At 38.0% G+C, this 18,797-nt stretch overlaps 1 protein-coding gene across 2 annotated transcripts in view; it reads right to left on the bottom strand.

Annotated features, from left to right (window-relative positions):
* The window catches only part of Tlk1 (tousled like kinase 1), a 180,307-nt gene that overhangs the window by 40,058 nt on the left and 121,452 nt on the right, over positions 1-18,797 (bottom strand). For both annotated transcript variants that reach the window (XM_004660356.2, XM_045146895.1), the window contains exons 5-8: positions 16,369-16,415; positions 11,243-11,338; positions 7,932-8,021; positions 6,093-6,185 (exon numbers count right to left, since the gene is read on the bottom strand). In XM_004660356.2, coding sequence (XP_004660413.1) covers positions 6,093-6,185; positions 7,932-8,021; positions 11,243-11,338; positions 16,369-16,415 — 326 coding nt within the window. The remainder of the gene's footprint in view (positions 1-6,092; positions 6,186-7,931; positions 8,022-11,242; positions 11,339-16,368; positions 16,416-18,797) is intronic.

Here is an 18,797-nt window from a genome sequence, read left to right as displayed (position 1 = left end):
TTGTGTACATATTCTAGACCTTTATTTAAGTCTACGTTCCAATATATACAATGTTGTCTAAATTAAGTAATCTGAATTTAAGTTCAGTTCCTTTTTTTGTTTGTTTGTTTTTCAAGGTAGGGTCTCACTCTAGCTCAGGCTGACCTGGAATTCACTACGTAGTCTTAGGCTGTCCTCAAACTCAAAGCAATCTTACTTCTGCCTCCCCAAGTGCTGGGATTAAAGGGATGTGCCACCACATCCAGCAGTTCCCTTATTTCTAAATAGGAATAGTTAAAAACAAAAACATGGCCTTAAGTGTGTGTAACACTTAAGAGTAAATGTGAGTTTCTGTCTATCTCTTACAACTAATGAAACATTTTCTATACTAAGTATGTGGGTGACGCATAAGTTGCTGAACAGATACCTAACCTAACATTCTTCCTTGGCAGTAGTACACCATGTTCACTTTGTAGGCAGCTATGGTGCCAGATGCTTCTCTTTAACCTCAGGAATCTGATTTAGTGTAGTGCTATAGGAGACAACTACTTATAAGGCTTGCTTAACCCCTCCCTACCTTCCCCTACCCCAGAAGTTTTCTGAATCTGTGAGTCTGGGGAAGGACCTCAGAATTTCCCACTTCGAATCAGTTCTCCAGTAATGCTAATATTTCTGGTGCATACTTTGAGATACACAGGTCTAGAACAATCAGTGTAGAAACCAAAGACAGTAACAGGAAACTGGAAATGCTGAGAGAAAAAACTACCAACCTAAAATCAAGTACTCAATTTAAAACTGTTTATCAAAGAATGAACATAACCCCATCACTACAACAGTTCAAACTCTAGTATAATTTGTGTGGGTAGGCAGGAGTATTTAAGTTGAAATGTTTTATTCCAAAATTTTCCTAAGATTGCAAAGGGCCAAAATAAAGGAAAGGATACATCAAGATTCTTTTTTGTCTATCTTTTTGTGGGATTGCTTGTGTGGCTATTTAAGATGGGAGTTTCACTATGCACATAGCTCAGGCTAGCTTTGAGCACATGATCCTCCTGTCCCTGTTGCCAGAATATCGGAGTAACAGCCATCATACACCACCATGCCTGGCATGTATCAAGATTTAAGTATAGTAATTAAGATTAGCCAAATCTCTTTCTTGTTTAACAACAGAAATAAAATATTTTATGCTGGATTTGTATGTGCTTAGGTAAAAGAATTTATCTTCCCAGCTTTCTTCACCATGCAATGAAGCAAAGGAATTCAGTATATAACTAAGAAGCTGCAAAGAGAATTGTGCTTTTTGTACTCCTTTTCTTCTCCCTGTTTTCTACTTACAACACAGATATCATAACTGCAATTTTTTTACCTTGATGTGACCTTCAAATGGAAGACATATATCAAAGACAGGAAAAGAAGGACTGAAGGAACAGGTCTCATATGACACTGTGGAGCACTTATGCCTGAGCTACTTGCCCTCTTCTGTCAAAAACTACATTTAGCTGGGCATGGTGGTGCACGCTTTTAATCCCAGCACTCAGGAGGCAGAAGTAGGAGGATTGCCATGAGTTCAAGGCCACCCTGAGACTACATCATAAATTCCAGGTCAGCCTGGGCTAGAGTGAGACCCTACTTCAAAAAAAAATAAAATAAAATAAAAACCTACATTTGGGGGGTATAGCTCAATGATAGAGCATTTGACTGTAAAAACTACATTTGTATCTTATTTAGAATACTGTGGTTTATATTTCAACGTAGGGTCTCACTCTAGTAGTAATGAGACAACTGCTAAATAATAAGATGTTGTAGTATCGGTGCAGTAGAACACCAAACAGAGGAATGGAATACAATATAGAACACAAAACAGATCTACCTGCATTTAAAACTAAGATTTCATGGTAGAGCTGGTAGTATAAGAATGCACTTTTAATTAAATTGAACAACTGGCTACCAGTGACATTAAAATGAAATCCTACTCCACCACACACCACAAAAACAATTCTACTGAGATTAACAATAAGAAATGAAAGAACAGACTATAACTTTGAAAAGAAAACACAGAATGCCTTTAGCATCCTACAATTAGTTCTTTTGGTATGTCTTTGATAATAGTTTACTATAAGCAAAGCCTAAACAAAAGATACGGAATAATATAAAAATTGAGATGTATCTTAATTATCAAAAGGTAGCATAATAGAGTGAAAAGACAACTCACAGCATGAGAGAAAGCAAACACATAAACTGAAAACTAGCATCACTAAAAAGAACCAATCACCCCAGTTAAAAGGCACAAATGGGTTGGGAATGCAGCACACTGGTACAGCACATACATGAAGCCTTGGGTTTGAGCCTTAGCACTAAAACAAAACAAACAAGAAAGCTGGGGAGGGTTTGGAGAGATGGCTTAGTGGTTAAGGCTCTTGCCTGTGAAGCCTAAGGACCCAGGTTCAATTCTCCACTACCCACATAAGTCAGATGCACAAGGTGGCACATGCATCTGGAGTTCATTTGCAGTGGCTGGAGGCCCTGGTGTGCCCATTCTCTCTCTCTCTCTCTCTCTCTCTCTCTCTCTCTCTCTCTCTCTAGTAGATAAATAAATATTTAAAAATTTTTTAAAGCTGGTGAGATAGCTCAGTTGGTAAAGTGAATGTCTTGCAAGCAGGAGGACCAAGTTTCATCCTCAGTACACATATAAAGTGCCAGACATGGTGGTGTGCACCTGTGATCCCAGGCCTGGGAAGATGGAGAAAGGCTGATCCCTGGGACGTTCTGGCCAGTCAGACTAGCCTATTTTGTGGCTCTAGGCCAATGGGAGACCCTGGTTCAAAACAAATGGACAGTGTTCCTGAGGTTGTGCCCTGGCAACCAAACACATGCACACAATCTAAAAAATATAAATGTATTTATACATGTGTGTGCATACATTCACATATATCAACTTGCACATATAAATCATCTGAATGTGGTGGTACATACCTATAATCCCAGTAGTTGGGAGGTAGAAGCAGGAGGATCAGTATTTAAAAGGCCAGCCTTGGTTACAAGACACCCTACCTCAAAAAATCAAAAAGGGCTAAAACCCCAAAGTTATTTCACATAAAACAACACAAAATGATTAATAAATACTTTAATATATTTTAAGAAGATGCTCAAAGCTAATTAATAAACAGGAAAATACAATAGAACCATGGGACACTATGTTACATCTCATCTATCTGATTAGTCAGAAAGAAAAAAATCGCTTTTTAAATCTTATAATGCTAACACCTGACAAGGATAATGAACATCAAGACTTTTGAATCACTGCTTGTTGAAAGTATAAACTGATACAGACTTTTTTTTAAGGGTTTGCAAGGTAGGGTCTTTCTCTAGGCCAGGCTGATCTAGAATTCACTGTGTGGTCTCAGGGTGGCCTCAAATTCACAGTGATCTTCCTACCTCTGCTTCCCAAGTGCTGGGATTAAAGGTATGTACCGTCACACCCAGTGACTATGGGAAATTTTTTATATTGTAAAATACAAGATAATATAGACCCTGTACTTTTATATGACATAAAAAATGCTCATTTGTTTTAGAAAGCATGTAAAATAATTTCTTAGTAGAATCATTTGAATTAAAAAAACTGGAAACAGCCGGGCATGGTGGCATGTGCCTTTAATCCCAACACTTGGGGGGCAGAGGTAGGAGGATTGCCATGAGTTCAAGGCCAGTTCAGCCTGAGCTGGAGTGAGACCCTACCTTGAAGAAAAAAAACCAAACAAACCTGGAAACAAAATGTTAGCTTAGAGTTGAAAAATTACATGAATAATAGTACACTTAAACAGTAGCGCCTCACAATGCAACCTACAGTGTTAGAGCTTGAAGTTAAAAATGCCCCCTAAGAAGAATTCCACTCCAAAGGCATAGTAGGCATCTTCAACAAAATCATAGAAGAAAATTTCCCCCAAATTGGGAAAGAGCTGCCAATACAGATACAGGAAGCCTTTAGAACCCCAGCCAGACAAAACCCAGAAAGAACCTCTCCTCGCCATATTATAATCAAACTTCCAAACACACACACCAAAGAAAAAATATTGAAAGCAGTTAGAGAGAAAAATCAAGTAACCTACAAAGGCAAGCCCATCAGGATTACAGCAGATTATTCAACACAAACTTTAAAAGCCAGAAGGGCTTGGGTGATATATTCCAAATTCTGAAACATAACAACTGTCAACCAAGGTTACTTTATCCTGCAAAGTTATCCATTCAAATAGATGGAGAGATAAGGACATTCCATGAAAAAAGCAGGTTAAAGGAGTATTTGAAGACAAAACCAGCTCTACAGAAAATACTTGATAGAATCCTCCATGCTGAAGAAACGGAAAGCACACATATAAGGAACCTAGAAAAAGCAAGCAATACTCAAATACTAGTTAACATAAGACAGAACAGGTAGAACTGGAACCACAAAAAAAAAAAAAAAAATGGCAAACATAAATACACACCTTTCAATAATAATCTCTTAATATCAACGGCCTCAATGCCCCAACCAAAAGACATAGGTTTGCAGACTGGGTTAAAAAGCAGGATCCTACAATTTGTTGTCTCCAAGAAACTCACCTTTCTACAGAGGATAGACATTATCTTAGGGTGAAAGGTTGGAAAATGGTGTTTCAAGCAAATGGGCCTAGAAAACAAGCAGGGGTTGCTATCCTAATATCTGACAAGGTAGACTTCAGTCCAATGTTGGTCAAGAAAGATAAGGAAGGTCACTTTATATTGATTAAGGGCACACTCCAACAGGAGGACATTACAATCCTAAACATATATGCACCTAACATGGGGGCTCCCAAATTCATCAAACAAACACTATTAGAACTAAGGTCACAGATAACACCAAACACAGTGGTGGTGGGTGACTTTAACACCCCACTCTCATCAATTGACAGGTCATCCCGGGAAAAAATAAACAGAGAGGCATCTGGACTAAATGAGGTCATAGAAGGAATGGACCTAACAGATATATACAGGACATTTCATCCAAAGGCTGCAGAATATACATTCTTTTCAGCAGCACATGGAACATTCTCTAAAATAGACCATATATTAGGACACAAAGCAAATCTTAACGAATTCAGAAAAATTGAAATAATTCCTTGCATTCTATCTGACCACAATGGAATTAAACTACAAATCAGTAACAAGAAAGGCTATAGAGCATACACAAAATCATGGAACTAAATAATACACTACTAAATGATGAATGGGTCAATGAAGAAATCAAGAAGGAAATCAAAAAATTTATAGAGTCAAACAATAATGAGAACACAACATATCAAACTCTCTGGGACACAATGAAGGCAGTTCTAAGAGGTAAATTTATAGCCTTAAGTGCCTATATTAAGAAATTAGAAAGGTCGCAAGTAAACGACCTAATGCTTCACCTTAAATCCTTGGAAAAAGAAGAACAAGGCAAACCAAAAATCAGTAGACAGGAAGAAATAATAAAGATTGGGGCAGAAATTAATGAAATAGAAGCAAAAAAAAAAAAAAATCCAAAGAATTAATGAAACAAACAGTTGGTTCTCTGAAAGGATAAACAAGATTGATAAACCCTTAGCAAATCTGACCAAAAGAAAGAGAGAAGAGACACAAATTAATAAAATCAGAGATGAAAAAGGCAACATCACAACAGATTCCAGAGAAATTCAAAAATCATAGGGACATACTATAAAAGCATATACTCCACAAAGTATGAAAATCTGAAAGAAAAATGCCCTCTAAAAGCTCATGTGTGAAAGGCTGGCGCCAACTAATAGATGCTTGGATCATGAAGGCTCTCACTTCATTGAATGGATTATTCCACGGAGGAAGTCACAGCTGAACAAACTATCAGGAGGTAGGGCCTGGCTAGAGGAAGTAGGTTGGGGAGATGACTCTGAAGGGTATGTCTGTCTTGTATTTGGGCCCTTTCTGCCTCTCTCTCTACTTTCCAGTGGGTATTTTTAGTTGCCTATTTATACTACCAAAAAACCTGTATAGAACATTTTACTATGCTCAATATTTTCTCAATAATTTCACTGTCACCAAATAATTTACTCAGTTGTTTTCCCCTCCCTCCATAAAGTATTACTTACCCTGAGCAAATCATCTATACGGCCTTCCTTCTTTTCCAGGTCCTGATTTTTATTACTTTCTAATGCTGCTAATTTCAGCATTGTGAGATCAGTCTAAATGAAAGAAGGGTATTTTATTATCTGTTACCTGCATATTGCTACATATAAATATGAAGCTAAAGTTTACTCAATTTCAAACAGCCAAGAAAAACAGTGCTGGTGGAAAGTGAAAGTTATCCCTGGGTGCACAGAGTAATTTTAGCATGAATAATTTCACAAGTATTAATGTTATAAACTTTTGTGTAAATACGAATTTATTATTAAAACTCAATATATCCAAATGCTTTGTGCTACACATTTCTATAGCTGATTCTTCAACTTTACCAAACCATTTTGTAAACTAACAAGTAAAACTGTCCATTTTATGGTGGATGTGTTGTGATAGAGTATATGCAGTGTGAACTGGCTAACATGCAATTATACACATACTTTTTTGTGTATAGTGAGAGCACTTAAAGTTTATATGCTTACTAATATTTATATACACATGATATTGTTAACTACAGTCATCATGATGAGGTTAATAACTACAGTCACCAAAATACCTTTGAGTTTCTCCCTAGCTGAACATTTGTATCCTTAGAACAACATACCATGCAGCAAACTGTTTTAGGAGCTACTTAGAAATTGAAAGAGATCGACTATATTGCACTATACTGCACTATATCATACTCTTTTTTATTTTTATTTTTTTTGGTTTTGTGAGGTAGGGTCTTGCTCTATCCCAGGCTGACCCGGAGTTCACTATGTAGTCTCAGCGTGGCCTCAAACTAATGGCAATCCTCCTACCTCTGCCTCCCAAGTACTGGGATTAAAGGCGTCCATCACCATGCCTGGCTCAAAGAAAAATTTTAATACACACAAATGTTTTGACATGATCCACAAGAAAGTCAAATGTAAACAAATTGGGGAATTGAGGTGGTCAATCAACAAGATCTACTCTCATAATCCCAGAAGCCTGAAAAAGTGTCAGCCAGAAACTGATATATGCATAAACATTAAAACAGGGCTGGAGAGATGGCTTAACGGTTAAGGTGCTTGTCTGCAAAACCTAAAGACCCAGGTTTGATTCCCCATAACTCATGTAAGCCAGATACACAATGTGGCACATGCACCTGGAGTTCTCTTGCAGAGGATGAAGGCCCTGACATGCCAACTCTTTCTCTCTGACTCTTTCTTTTGCTTTCAAATAAATAAATAAAAATAATTTTTTAAATTAAAATTAAAAGAGTATGGGCTAGGTGTGGAACATGTGCTTCTAACATGCACAAGGCCCTGAGTTTAATCCTGAGCACAAGAAATGGAAGAAAAACAAGCAAACTTAAGACCTGTATTCAAAGTTCATGAAACTAAATAAAAAGTGCAAAACCCACACAAAAACTTAATTTTTAAATAATTTTTTCATTTTATTACATATGCATCTCCATATAGACATTCAAATAAGCTGCTTTAATATCTACTTATAACAAAGATACTCATGCCATCAAGACACTTATTATACATAACTTGAATGTAAAGTTCAAAAAGAACCAGTTAACAGAGTTGGCATGCTATGGTTGGTTGTTCTCATTATTTTATTTGCTAAAGCATATGTGTGATTGCTAGTGTGAAAAAAAAGGACAAGCTGATGGTAAAATAGGTGTTTCCCTTCCTCCTTCCCTACATACATTTTTATTTAGTAAATGAGCTTTCTTATTGTTTGGTTTTCCCTTATATCTATAAAATAGGAAGCATCCTAGTTGTTAGATAATCACAGGTTTCCCAAATGATATAGTAATTTTTTTTTAAATTATTACTTACCTGGATAATTTTAAAGGATAACTGCTTTGGTTGTATAACAGGGTGGTCCCCAAAAGCTAATGCAGTAGGAGAAGGGCTATTCGGTCGAACCTAAAAAAAAAAAAAATATATGCACATTAAAATTTTTACCTTAGCAAGAATAAAAGTTTTTATTTAGTCAAAAAAGTATCTTCTAATACTATGCTTGAAACATGACTTTTACAAACTTTTAAACACTATTTATTCAATAGACATCCTTGAGTGAGTATCCAGTAAGAATTCCAACTACAGATTGATTCCTTGACTTCAAGCTTATATTCAAGTGCTATAAAGTAAACCTTAATGTTGGCATACTGTTAAGATAAAGCCAAGCAAACTATCCAGAAACAAAAATATTAAGAAGATTAACACAGAAAAGTAAATCAAAAATATTTTTTTATTTAAAAAAATAATTTTTATAATTGTCTTTGTTTTTAACTTTTTGTTGACAATTTCCATAAATGTAGACAATATACCATGATCATAGTCCCCTCCTACCACTCTTCCTTTTACCCATCCTAAATTTCCCCTCCATTGAATCCTTTCTTCTTTCCAACTAGTTTCTCCTCTATTCTTCTATTCTGATGGCATCATTTTTGTACTTTGTGTTTAGTTCAGTCTTCCTGCCCTTGCTATCTCATGAATGCAAAAATTGAGATCATTCTACCATTAGTGTAATGATATCCACATCTGACTTTAGTGTTCCACTTTTCTTTATTTTCTTTTTTATCATCATCGTTTATTTATATTTTTATTGACAACTTCCATAATTATAGACAAGAAATGGTAATTCCCTCCTCTACTCCACTTTCCCTTCACAAATCCATTCTCCATCATATCCCCAATCCTCTCAATTAGTCTCTTTTAAAAATTTTGATGCCATCATCTTCTTAGGACCAGAGACAATCATGTATGACAGAAAGTGCTTTGAGATCCATGTACTAGTGGTTTTCTGGCATGTTCACTAGTTCACTGAGAAGCACTGAGTACTAAACAAATATCATCACGTTACTTGAGTGATGGCTGAGTCTTAAGCCTTCCTTTGTACATGGCAATGTGTTGCATCTTGAGAAACAAAATGAATAAAATAAAACTAAATACACCTGTAGAAAAGGAGAAGAACATACAGGACGTACAGGGTGTTTGAATAGGTAACAGAAAATCTGATTTTTACAAGTTAATAATTCATCTTTAATATGCTGAAAGCCACCTTTAGTTTTCTGGCTAGATAGTGAACTTTCAAAGTAAAAATTTTAAAGTCAGTATGTAAAACAATGTACATGAAGTAACTCTCTCAAAGGGCTTTAAAAAATCAAAAAGTGGGGCTGGGGAAATGGCTAAGCAGTTAAGGCATGTGCCTGTGAAGTCTAAGGACCCTGGTTCGATTCTCCAGGACCCACAAAAGCCAGATGCACACAAGGGGCTGGAGGCCCTGAAGCGCCCATTCTCTCTCTCTCTCCTTCTTTCTCTCTTCCTCTCTCTCAAATAAATAAATAAATTATTTTTTTTAATCAAAAAGTCACAAAATAATTTTTATGTACAAAAGTCTATCTATCTTTATTTATTTATTTTGTGCTATAAAGTAAGACTTCACTTATCAAATGCTGGAGGATGCCAATCAGGCTGCTTTCCTTTTTCTTAAGAATTCCGATATAAGCGATGCTATAATTTTCATAGGATATTTAATCTATAACAAAGTTAAAAATAATAAACAACTGAATATAGACTGGTGAAGTGTATTTCTCTTACTCTTAACAGGCTTTGAAACATTCTTTTTTTTTTTTTTTTTTTTGGTTTTTCGAGGTAGGGTCACACTTTAGCTCAGGCTGACCTGGAATTCACTATGGAGTCTCAGGGTGGCCTCGAACTCTTGGCGATCCTCCTACCTCTGCCTCCCGAGTGCTGGGATTAAAGGCGTGCGCCACCACGCCCGGCTTTGAAACATTCTTTATTAGAAACATTCCTTGGGTGTTTTTTTTTTAAGATAGGGTCTTGGCAATAGCCCAGGCTGACCTGAAACTCACTCTGTAGGCCAGGCTGGCCTCAAACTCACAGTAATCCTCCTACCTCTGCCTTCTGAGTGCTGAGATTAAAGGCATGTGCTACCACTCCCAGCTCACTTCTTGGATATACATGTAGCTACTTCAGGAAAATTTAGGCTTAAAAAAGTTGTTTTTTTTTTTTTTTTTTTCAGCCAGGCATGATGGTGCATGCCTTTAATCCCAGCACTCAGGAGGCAGAAGTAGGTGGATCAGCATAAGTTCAAGCCCACCCTGAGACTACATAGTGAATTCCAGGTCAGCCTGGGCTAAAGTGAGACCCTACCTTAAAAAAAAAAAAAAAGTGTTTTTTTTTTCAATCTGAGCCTCAGCTAGGCACGGTGGCACACACCTTTAATCCCAGCATTTAGAAGGCAGAGGCAAGAGAATCATCTTGAGTTCAAGGCCACCCTGAGACTACATAGTGAATTCCATGTCAGCCTGAGCTAGAGTGAAATCCTACCTCAAAATAAATAAATAAAAGAAAAGAAAAGCCTCATGTAGCCTAGACTAGTTTTGAACTCTCTATGTCACAATGGGTAACCCTGAACTTCTGACTCTCCTACCTCCACCCCACAAATGCGAGAATTGTAGGCGCATCTTTCCATGTGGCTAAGAAGCTCAGTGTTAAAAATGACATCACAGAAAGGATCCAAGTCACCTTACAGAAATGATGTTTTTAAAAACACATGGGCTGGGGCTGGAGAGATGGCTCAGGGATGCTTGCCTGCAAAGCCTAAGGACCCATGTTCAACTCTTCAGGTCCCAAATAAGTGCAAGTGCACAATGTTGCACATGCACACAAGGTGGTGTAGGCATCTGGAGTTCAACTACAGTGGCTGGAGGCCCTAACATGCCAATTCTCTCTCTCATACACACAAAGGGAAGGAGGAAGGGAGGGAGGGAAGCAGGTCTGTTGAGCTTGCCTTAAAACAAAATGGGCTGGAGAAATAGCTTAGTGGTTAAGGTGCTTGTCTGCGAAGCCTAAGGACCCAGGTTCAATTCCCCAGTACCCACTTAAGCCAGATGCACAAGGTGGCACATGCATGTGGAGTTCATTTGCAGTGGCTAGAGGCCCTGATGGGCCCATTCTCTTTCTCTGTCAAATAAATAAATAAATAAGCAAGCACAGACACTATACTCTGTAAAAGTTTTCAATCAAAGCAACAGACTATACAAACTACTCAATGTACAACTAATCTCTACTCAATCTCCAAGACCAAGACCTGCAAGCCTGGAACAGGACAAACGTACAGATGAGGAAGGGGTGGAATGTGAATGTGAGCTCTGTGGAGAACGGATGGCAGGAGGGACGCCTCTCACTGGACTTGAGCCATTTCCACCTTGGTACTAAGAAAAAGAAATAGAAGCATTACTAGTTATCAAAGCACAAGGATAGTTCTCATTTCAGACATGACATTAAGAAATTAATTTAAATATATCTTAACTTTAGTTGCAAAGCTGATGATCAAACCCAGGGCCTAACACATGACAAGCAAGTAGTCTGCCAATGATTTCCATCCTCAACCCTAAACGCACCTGTTTTAGTTTTTTTGTGAGTTTATTATTATTATTTTTCAAAGTAGGGTCTCACTCCAGCTCAGGCTGACCTGGAATCCACTGTGTAGTCTCAGGGTGGCCTTGAACTCACGGTGATCATCCTACCTCTGCTTCCCAAGTGCTGGGATTAAAGGTGTGCACCACACCCGGCCCTCTTTGTTTGGATTTGATTTTCTGTTTTATTTTTAATGCACCTGTTTTAAATCAGATCAATCATTTGCCTGATGATAATTTTCTATTGTGACTGACTCAAAGACATATCATCCCAAAAGAACAAACAAAAGCAGAGTCATCAACTTAATAGGAAAGCCAAATTTCAAATGACCCAGACTTGGGAGAATTTGCAGTTGTCCAACACCTTGTATCCTAGAGAAAAGGATGAGTGGCATCTTGTGACCTGAAGGAACAGTCTTAACACCTTGTTAGGAAGAGCGCACAAGCCTGCCTGAGAGTCTGAGGATAGACCAGAGAGGAGGGAGAGGTAGCCGAGGGGAGATAATCCCCTGACCGGCAATTTACATTTTTCAATGGTTGCCTCCCCTCTGTGATGGTATTGAAGGGTTCTGTTTACAAACAACTAATGTGATAAATACTTCTGATATAAAAAAGTCTTGACCAACAACTCGGAACTCCAGCATCTCATTGCAACATAATAAGCTTTTGAGTATACTATCCAAACTAGATTCCTCTGCATTTCTTCTGTGTATGTGTTTGTCATACAAAATTGTGAGCCATAGAGGTTGACCACTTAGCCCCTTTGTTGCTAGAAAGGGAAAAAAAAGTATCCAACAAGTCACCTTTTGAAATGCATTCAAATTCAGGCAGAAGCCAGGTGGCTTGTGCCTGGAATCTGCGCATTTGGGGAGGCTGAAGCAGAAAGAGCTACATGTGTTCAAGGATAGCCTGGGCTACATAGTGAGCTGAAGGCCAGCTCCAGCTATTATAGTCTGAGACTGGGTCTCAAAAGTAAATCAATCAGGCAGCCCTGAATTCGATCGACGAAAGCATCATCCAGAAGCAACTTGAGGCTCTCAGATGTTCATGTTAACTAAACCACTTTGCAAGCTTAGGCTGACAGTATTATTAAATAGTTCACTGAAATACTTCTAAGATGTTAGGCTTCCAGTATTTATGAAACAAATCTCTGAGACAGACACTGGGCTCATGATGACGGGATTGTATAGTTTTCATAACAAGTCTTTGATTTGGGCATTTCAGAAATTCTGCCTGGTCCATTCTCCTAGATGGTACGTCCTGTGACTAGAATCAAGTGGGGTAGTCTGAGATGTCAAAGAATATGAAGTCCAAAAAATAAGGATGAAATATTCCTGTATTAAGCCTATTTTAATATTGTCTTAGAAATAAGACTCATTCTCTCATATATGTGATTCATCATAAGATAATGTATGCATGGTGTATTTCAAATGACCACGTGGGTACTCTGGGTAGCTACTCCTCATATGACAAAGCTGATAAAAAAAAAAAAAAAAAACCTAAAGACAGTGTGTTCTGCATTTTCCAGTGTTTTATGTATATAATCCTATTGCTGATATACACTGACCAAATCCCATGCAAGGAAAGACAGACTGTATATGAAGTTGAGTATTTTTGGAAATATGTCATATTTTGAGGATCATCCTCCTCTTGTATATTTATTTCATCCTTTGGAAGTCAATATAGTGTGTGGGTAATCATAAAACTGTATGCTGGAGGGATAGCTCAGCAGTAGAGCACATGCCTAGCATGCTCAAGGCCCTCGGTTTGATCCCCAGTACTGGAAAAAAAAAAAGTTATTAAAGTGAATCTGTCAGTATTCTGTTCTAATACTTGGAGTATGACCTTCATGTTTATATATTATATGTCCTTTGTTTCCACTATACAATGGTAAATCCAGGAAATGTTTTCTTTTTTAATGAAGACAATTTTTTATTTGTAAAATGTTTGTAATAATGTAAAAGTGGATCTTATACACGTCCAATAAAAAGTAATATCTCAAGTTTAGCATAATTACCCTACAAATGTTTCCTTACAGGAAATCAGTAAGTCCCCAATAAATCCCGTGAAATATCAAATTACATATGGATTTTAGTGAATATAATCAATTTATCTTAAAATCATTATTCACGAGATTTGTTAAGATAGCCAAATGTTCTGTGCACTACATAAAATAATTACAAAGAGTTTTCCCTTTAAATTGTTTGCATGGAACACATGCCTTAGTTGAATTTAAATATTTTTATTTATTTACTTTTATTGTAAGGAGGGAGGGAGGGAAAGAGGGAGAGAGAAAGAGAATGAATATGGGTGTGTCAGGGCCACTAACTACTACAAAGGAACTCTAAATGAATGCACCATCATGTGCATCTGGCTTACATAGGTTCTGGGGAATCAAACCCGGGTCCTTAGGCTTTGTAGGAAAGTGCCTTAACCACTAAGCCATCTCTCCAGCCCCTTAGGTGCATTTAAGACAAGTCAGCTAATCTATTGTACAGCTCTCTCTCCTCCCATATCACGTTTCTGTACAGGGACAAAACAAAATAATCTTAATGGAATTTCAAAGGGGAAAGTGTGGGGGGGGGGAGGGAATTACCATGGGATATTTTTTAATAATCATGGAAAATGCTAATAAAAATTTTTTTAAAAAAAGAAAAGAATCTTGCCACCAGCTTCCTCTAGGATTCCAGTTTACAGTCTACTTAACCCTTTGTTTAACTTGTCCTTTAATTTTGACATGAAGAGCAGAAATGGGGAGTGGTTAACACGTTAAGCAACTTTCTGCAACTCAAGAATTTGTTCTCACCTATTTTATCTAGTGCCTCCCATATGGCCCAGCACATTGCAGACATTCAAGAGACATTGGTTTATTTTAAGTGACCCTATCTCTACAGCAAAGCTTCTTGATCATATTAAATACTGAGTGACTCATCTCAACTAAAGAGCACTGGGTAACCTGTGGTCAAAAACAGTTTTACTCTAGGAAAGAAGGAAGGGAAAGAGTAAAGGAGGAAAAGAGGGAAGGAGGGAGAGTGAGAGAAGAAGGGATAATTGTTTGAATTCAGCTGCTGCCAGAAAGGACAAGGAGGGAGGAGGAAGTCTTTAGGTGTCTGTCTATTTACATTCTGCTGAAAAAAAGAAGGGGGGGGGACTAAAAAGGTAAGAAAAATGGAAAAAAAAAAAAGAGAAAGTAACAAAAATAAAGATGAGTGAGGGAAGGGTTGAAGGAAGGAGGTTGGTTTGGGTTTTCTTGGTTGAATTCAGCTACCAAAAAAAAAGAGAATGAAGTAAACAAAGAAAGGAGAAAAAAGGTTTTGGGGTTTGTTTGAATTTAGCTAGATAGACATAAGATGACTGACAAATAGAGGATAGACAGACAGACGATGGATGACAAGGAAGGAGAGTGGAGAACAAAAAGGAAAGGGGAGGGAGGGAGGGAGGGAGGGAAGAGAGAGGGACAGGGAGGAAAGGAGTAAGGGAGGGATAGGGATAAGAGGAGAGAGAAAGGAGGGGAGTGGAGAGAGGGGAGAGGAAGAGAGGAGAGAGAAGGAATAAAGAAACATTAATGTTTTCTAATACAAAACTATTAGCCAAGCCGGGCGTGGTGGCGTACACCTTTAATCCCAGCACTGGGGAGGCACAGGTAGGAGGATCACCATGAGTTTGAGGCCACCCTGAGACTACATAGTGAATTCCAGATCAGCCTGAGCTAGAGTGAGACCCTACCTCAGGGGGGAAAACAAAAAAACAAAACAAAACAAGTCGCCCAGGCTGGGGAGATGGTTTAGTGTGGTTAAGGCTCTCTCCTACAAAGCCTAACGCCCTGGTTCGATTCCCTAGTACCCATGTAAAGCTGGATGCACTAAGTGGTTCATGTGTCCAGAGTTTGTTTACAGTGGGTAGGGGCCCTGGCTTGCTAATTTTCTCTCCCTCTCCCTCTCCCTCTTTCTTTGCTTGCAAATAAATAAAATTTTTAGAGCCGGGCATGGTGGTGCATGCCTTTTATCCCAGCACTTGGGAGACAGAGGCAGGAGGATTATCGTGAGTTTGAGGCCATCCTGAGACTACATAAAGAATTCCAGGTCAGCCTGGGTTAGAGTGAGATTCTACCTTGGGGTGGGGGGTGACTAGTAGCCATGGCTGGAGAGATAGCTTAGTGGTTAAAAGACCCAGGTTCAATTCGTCAGTGCCCATGGAAGCTAAATGCACAAGGTGGCACATGCGTCTGGAGTTCCTTTGCAGTGGCTAGAGGGCCTGGCATGCTCATTCTACTCCTCTCTACTCTCTTTTCTCTTCTCTCTCTCTCTTTCTCTCTCTGCCTCTTTCTGTCTCAAATAAATAAACTAAAAATAATTAATAAAAAAAAACCTAGTAGCCAAAAAGATTTCTAAATAGAGGCAAGGAAACAGCAGGCATTGGGTAAGACTAAGCCTACCACTCGCACCTCTATCGAACATTCAGTCTTGCGGCATGATACAGCCTACACTGACACAGCTAGTAAGACTTCAGCTTCTACTGCGGTCCACTTAGAGCCTGCCAGCTAGTTAGGCTGCTTTGTATCCTTTATCTTCAGCTTCACTGCCTATCAAGCAGAAACATGAATAGCTAACTCTGCCTGTTTTATGGGTTGTTATAATCAAGTACCTGAGAAGAAACTTCGAAAACTATGTGTCATATCAAAGTAAAAGTAAGTTTTAGAGTTTCTAAAAAATAAAAGCAACCAAAACTCTTTTGAAATGTTGACCTTTGGCTTCATAGAATTTATTTTCAACTCACAGCAGAATTACACAGAATTAGGAAGTGGAAAAATTCCTTAATGAACTTACTTCAAAATAGTCGCTAATTTTGTGGCCACGTCCCCCAATACTTTTTCCTAAAATATGGAAGTCAAAAAAAATGCATGAATTTAAAAGTCAATCATGATTAATTTACCACATACTATATCTAAAACAGAATGTGCCAAGCTTAAATATCATTTATTTAATTAAATAATACATAAAAACTATTTATTTAATTTAAAGACATATGACATTTTAGTACAGTGATAAACATAAAAATATTAATAGTGTTTAAACATTTTTTTTAAATCATCAAGTCACATTTCAACAGAAACATGCCAATTTTTAGAAGTCTCAACTATTAAAAAGTCAAATAAATAAGTACTGTTAGGCATATCCTGTTTCCTTTCCTTCTCCTCTCTCCCTTCTCTCTATTCTTTCTTCCTTCTGGGAGCAGGGAGCTTTCTGAGGATTGAACTCAGGACACATGCTCTACCAATGAACCAGATTCCGAACAAAGAGAGTCTGCTAAGTTCAGAAAAGCAAATGAATGAGTACAAAAGAAAAGGTAAGTGGCAACCACACACTGAGAAACTAACTCACACTTGGGAAATAATAATGAGACAGCTTTGATGTACACAAAACATAGTTTCTGTCAAACTGATAACATGCTTATTATCAATGTTACTTTGCAAAATGTGCCTTGAATTTTCAATAAACCAGACACTAAATACTATCTAGAAATTTTGAAAACAAAAAAAATATTCTGTACCAATTTATTTAGCAGTCAGACAGAACTACAGAGGTTTTATACCAAAGAAACACCCTTTCTGGCTACATACAGTAACATCCCTCAGGTTCTGAAGAAGTACAATCTACTAATGCAGATGGATTTTTGGAGGGGGGAGTTGCTTGTCCAGAAGTTATTTCCTCAGTTGTTTTCCTCTAACTAAACCCAAATTTTGTCCTGTTATACCCCTTATCCTATAATTATATCTAATTTCAAGAGAAGAAAGTTCCTCTAAGGTCCTCACTCCCAGATCCCCCTTCCCAATATCAAAAACCCTACTTTAATCAGGTATCACTCCTTCACACAGGCCATTTTTTTCCAGAGGAAAAAATTTAACTCATTTTCAGTTTTAGAGACAGGCCTGAGTTTCCTATGAGAATATTACCTGTGTTGTATTTAACTAGTTTTGGAATAAAAACAGAATCTAATCTAGTCAATATATGACAGAAGAGATTTGCTTTTGGACTTGAAGTTTACTTTAAAGGAGAGAGGAGGGCTGGAGAGATGGCTTAGCGGTTAAGCTCTTGCCTGTGAAGCCTAAGGACCCTGGGTCAAGGCTCAATTCCCCAGGACCCACGTTAGCCAGATGCACAAGGTGGTACATGCATCTGGAGTTGGTTTGCAGTGGCTGGAGGCCCTGGTGCTCTCGCTCTCACTCTGCCTCTTTCTCTGTCTGTCACTCTCAAATAAATAAATAAATAAATAAATAAATAAATAAATAAATAAATAAATAAATAAATAAAATATTTTAAAGGAGAGAGGAACACAGGAAGTCAGTTAGTCTCACCCCCACCTCTAAAGTAACTGTTGTATGAGGAAGTGGAAATGAATAGATCCAATTACGTAACAATCCAAATACTGAAAAAAGGCCAGGATTTGTGTGGGTGGGAGATCATCGACAAACAATAAATGTGTTCTTAAAGACAAGTTTTCTCAACCAACCCAGAAGCCCACCCTATTTGGTGGCTTGCTTAGGTTTTCCTTAAGCTAGTGCTAAAACAGTAAGTAATATGACTGAAGAGATGGTTCAACAGTTAAGGCACTTGCCTGCAAAGCCTGAGGACTGGGTTCGATTCCCCATTAATTATGTAAACCTGGATGCACAAAGTGGTGTATGCTTCTGGGGTCCATCTGCAGTGGCTGGAGGCCCTGGTGAGCACATGTGCATGTGTGCTGTCTCTTACTGCTTACAAATAATTTTTATTTTATTATTTTATTTATTTATTTATTTTTGGTTTTTCGAGGTAGGGTCTCACTCTGGTCCAGGCTGACCTAGAATTAACTCTGTCATTTCAGGGTGGCCTTGAACTCGTGGCAATCCTCCTACCTCTGCCTCCTGAGTACTGGGATTAAAGGCGTGCGCCACCACGCCCGGCACAAATAATTAAAAAAAAACTTATATTTCTATAATAAGTTTCACATCCACTAACCACCATTTAGAGGAGCTACTTGAAGACCAAAAGAGAGCAAATGCAAGGTGAGATACATTCTACTACATGCCTAGAAAAGGTTCTTGAATATAATCCTTCTTTCTGAAAGGAATCACTGCAAATACATTCCTTGATTCCAGTGCCATATACCAAATGGCAAGCCAGTTCATAGTCCTACATCTTATACCTAAAGACTGGCTTCAAAATGTGTAATGATATATATAAAACCATCATCAGATGAATTAAGAGCCTGATCT

This window comes from Jaculus jaculus, chromosome 4 (genome assembly GCF_020740685.1).
Source record: "Jaculus jaculus isolate mJacJac1 chromosome 4, mJacJac1.mat.Y.cur, whole genome shotgun sequence".
NCBI lineage: Eukaryota > Metazoa > Chordata > Mammalia > Rodentia > Dipodidae > Jaculus > Jaculus jaculus.
The sequence above is the reverse complement of the archived record's forward strand: the minus strand, read 5'-3'. Positions and strand labels throughout refer to the sequence as shown.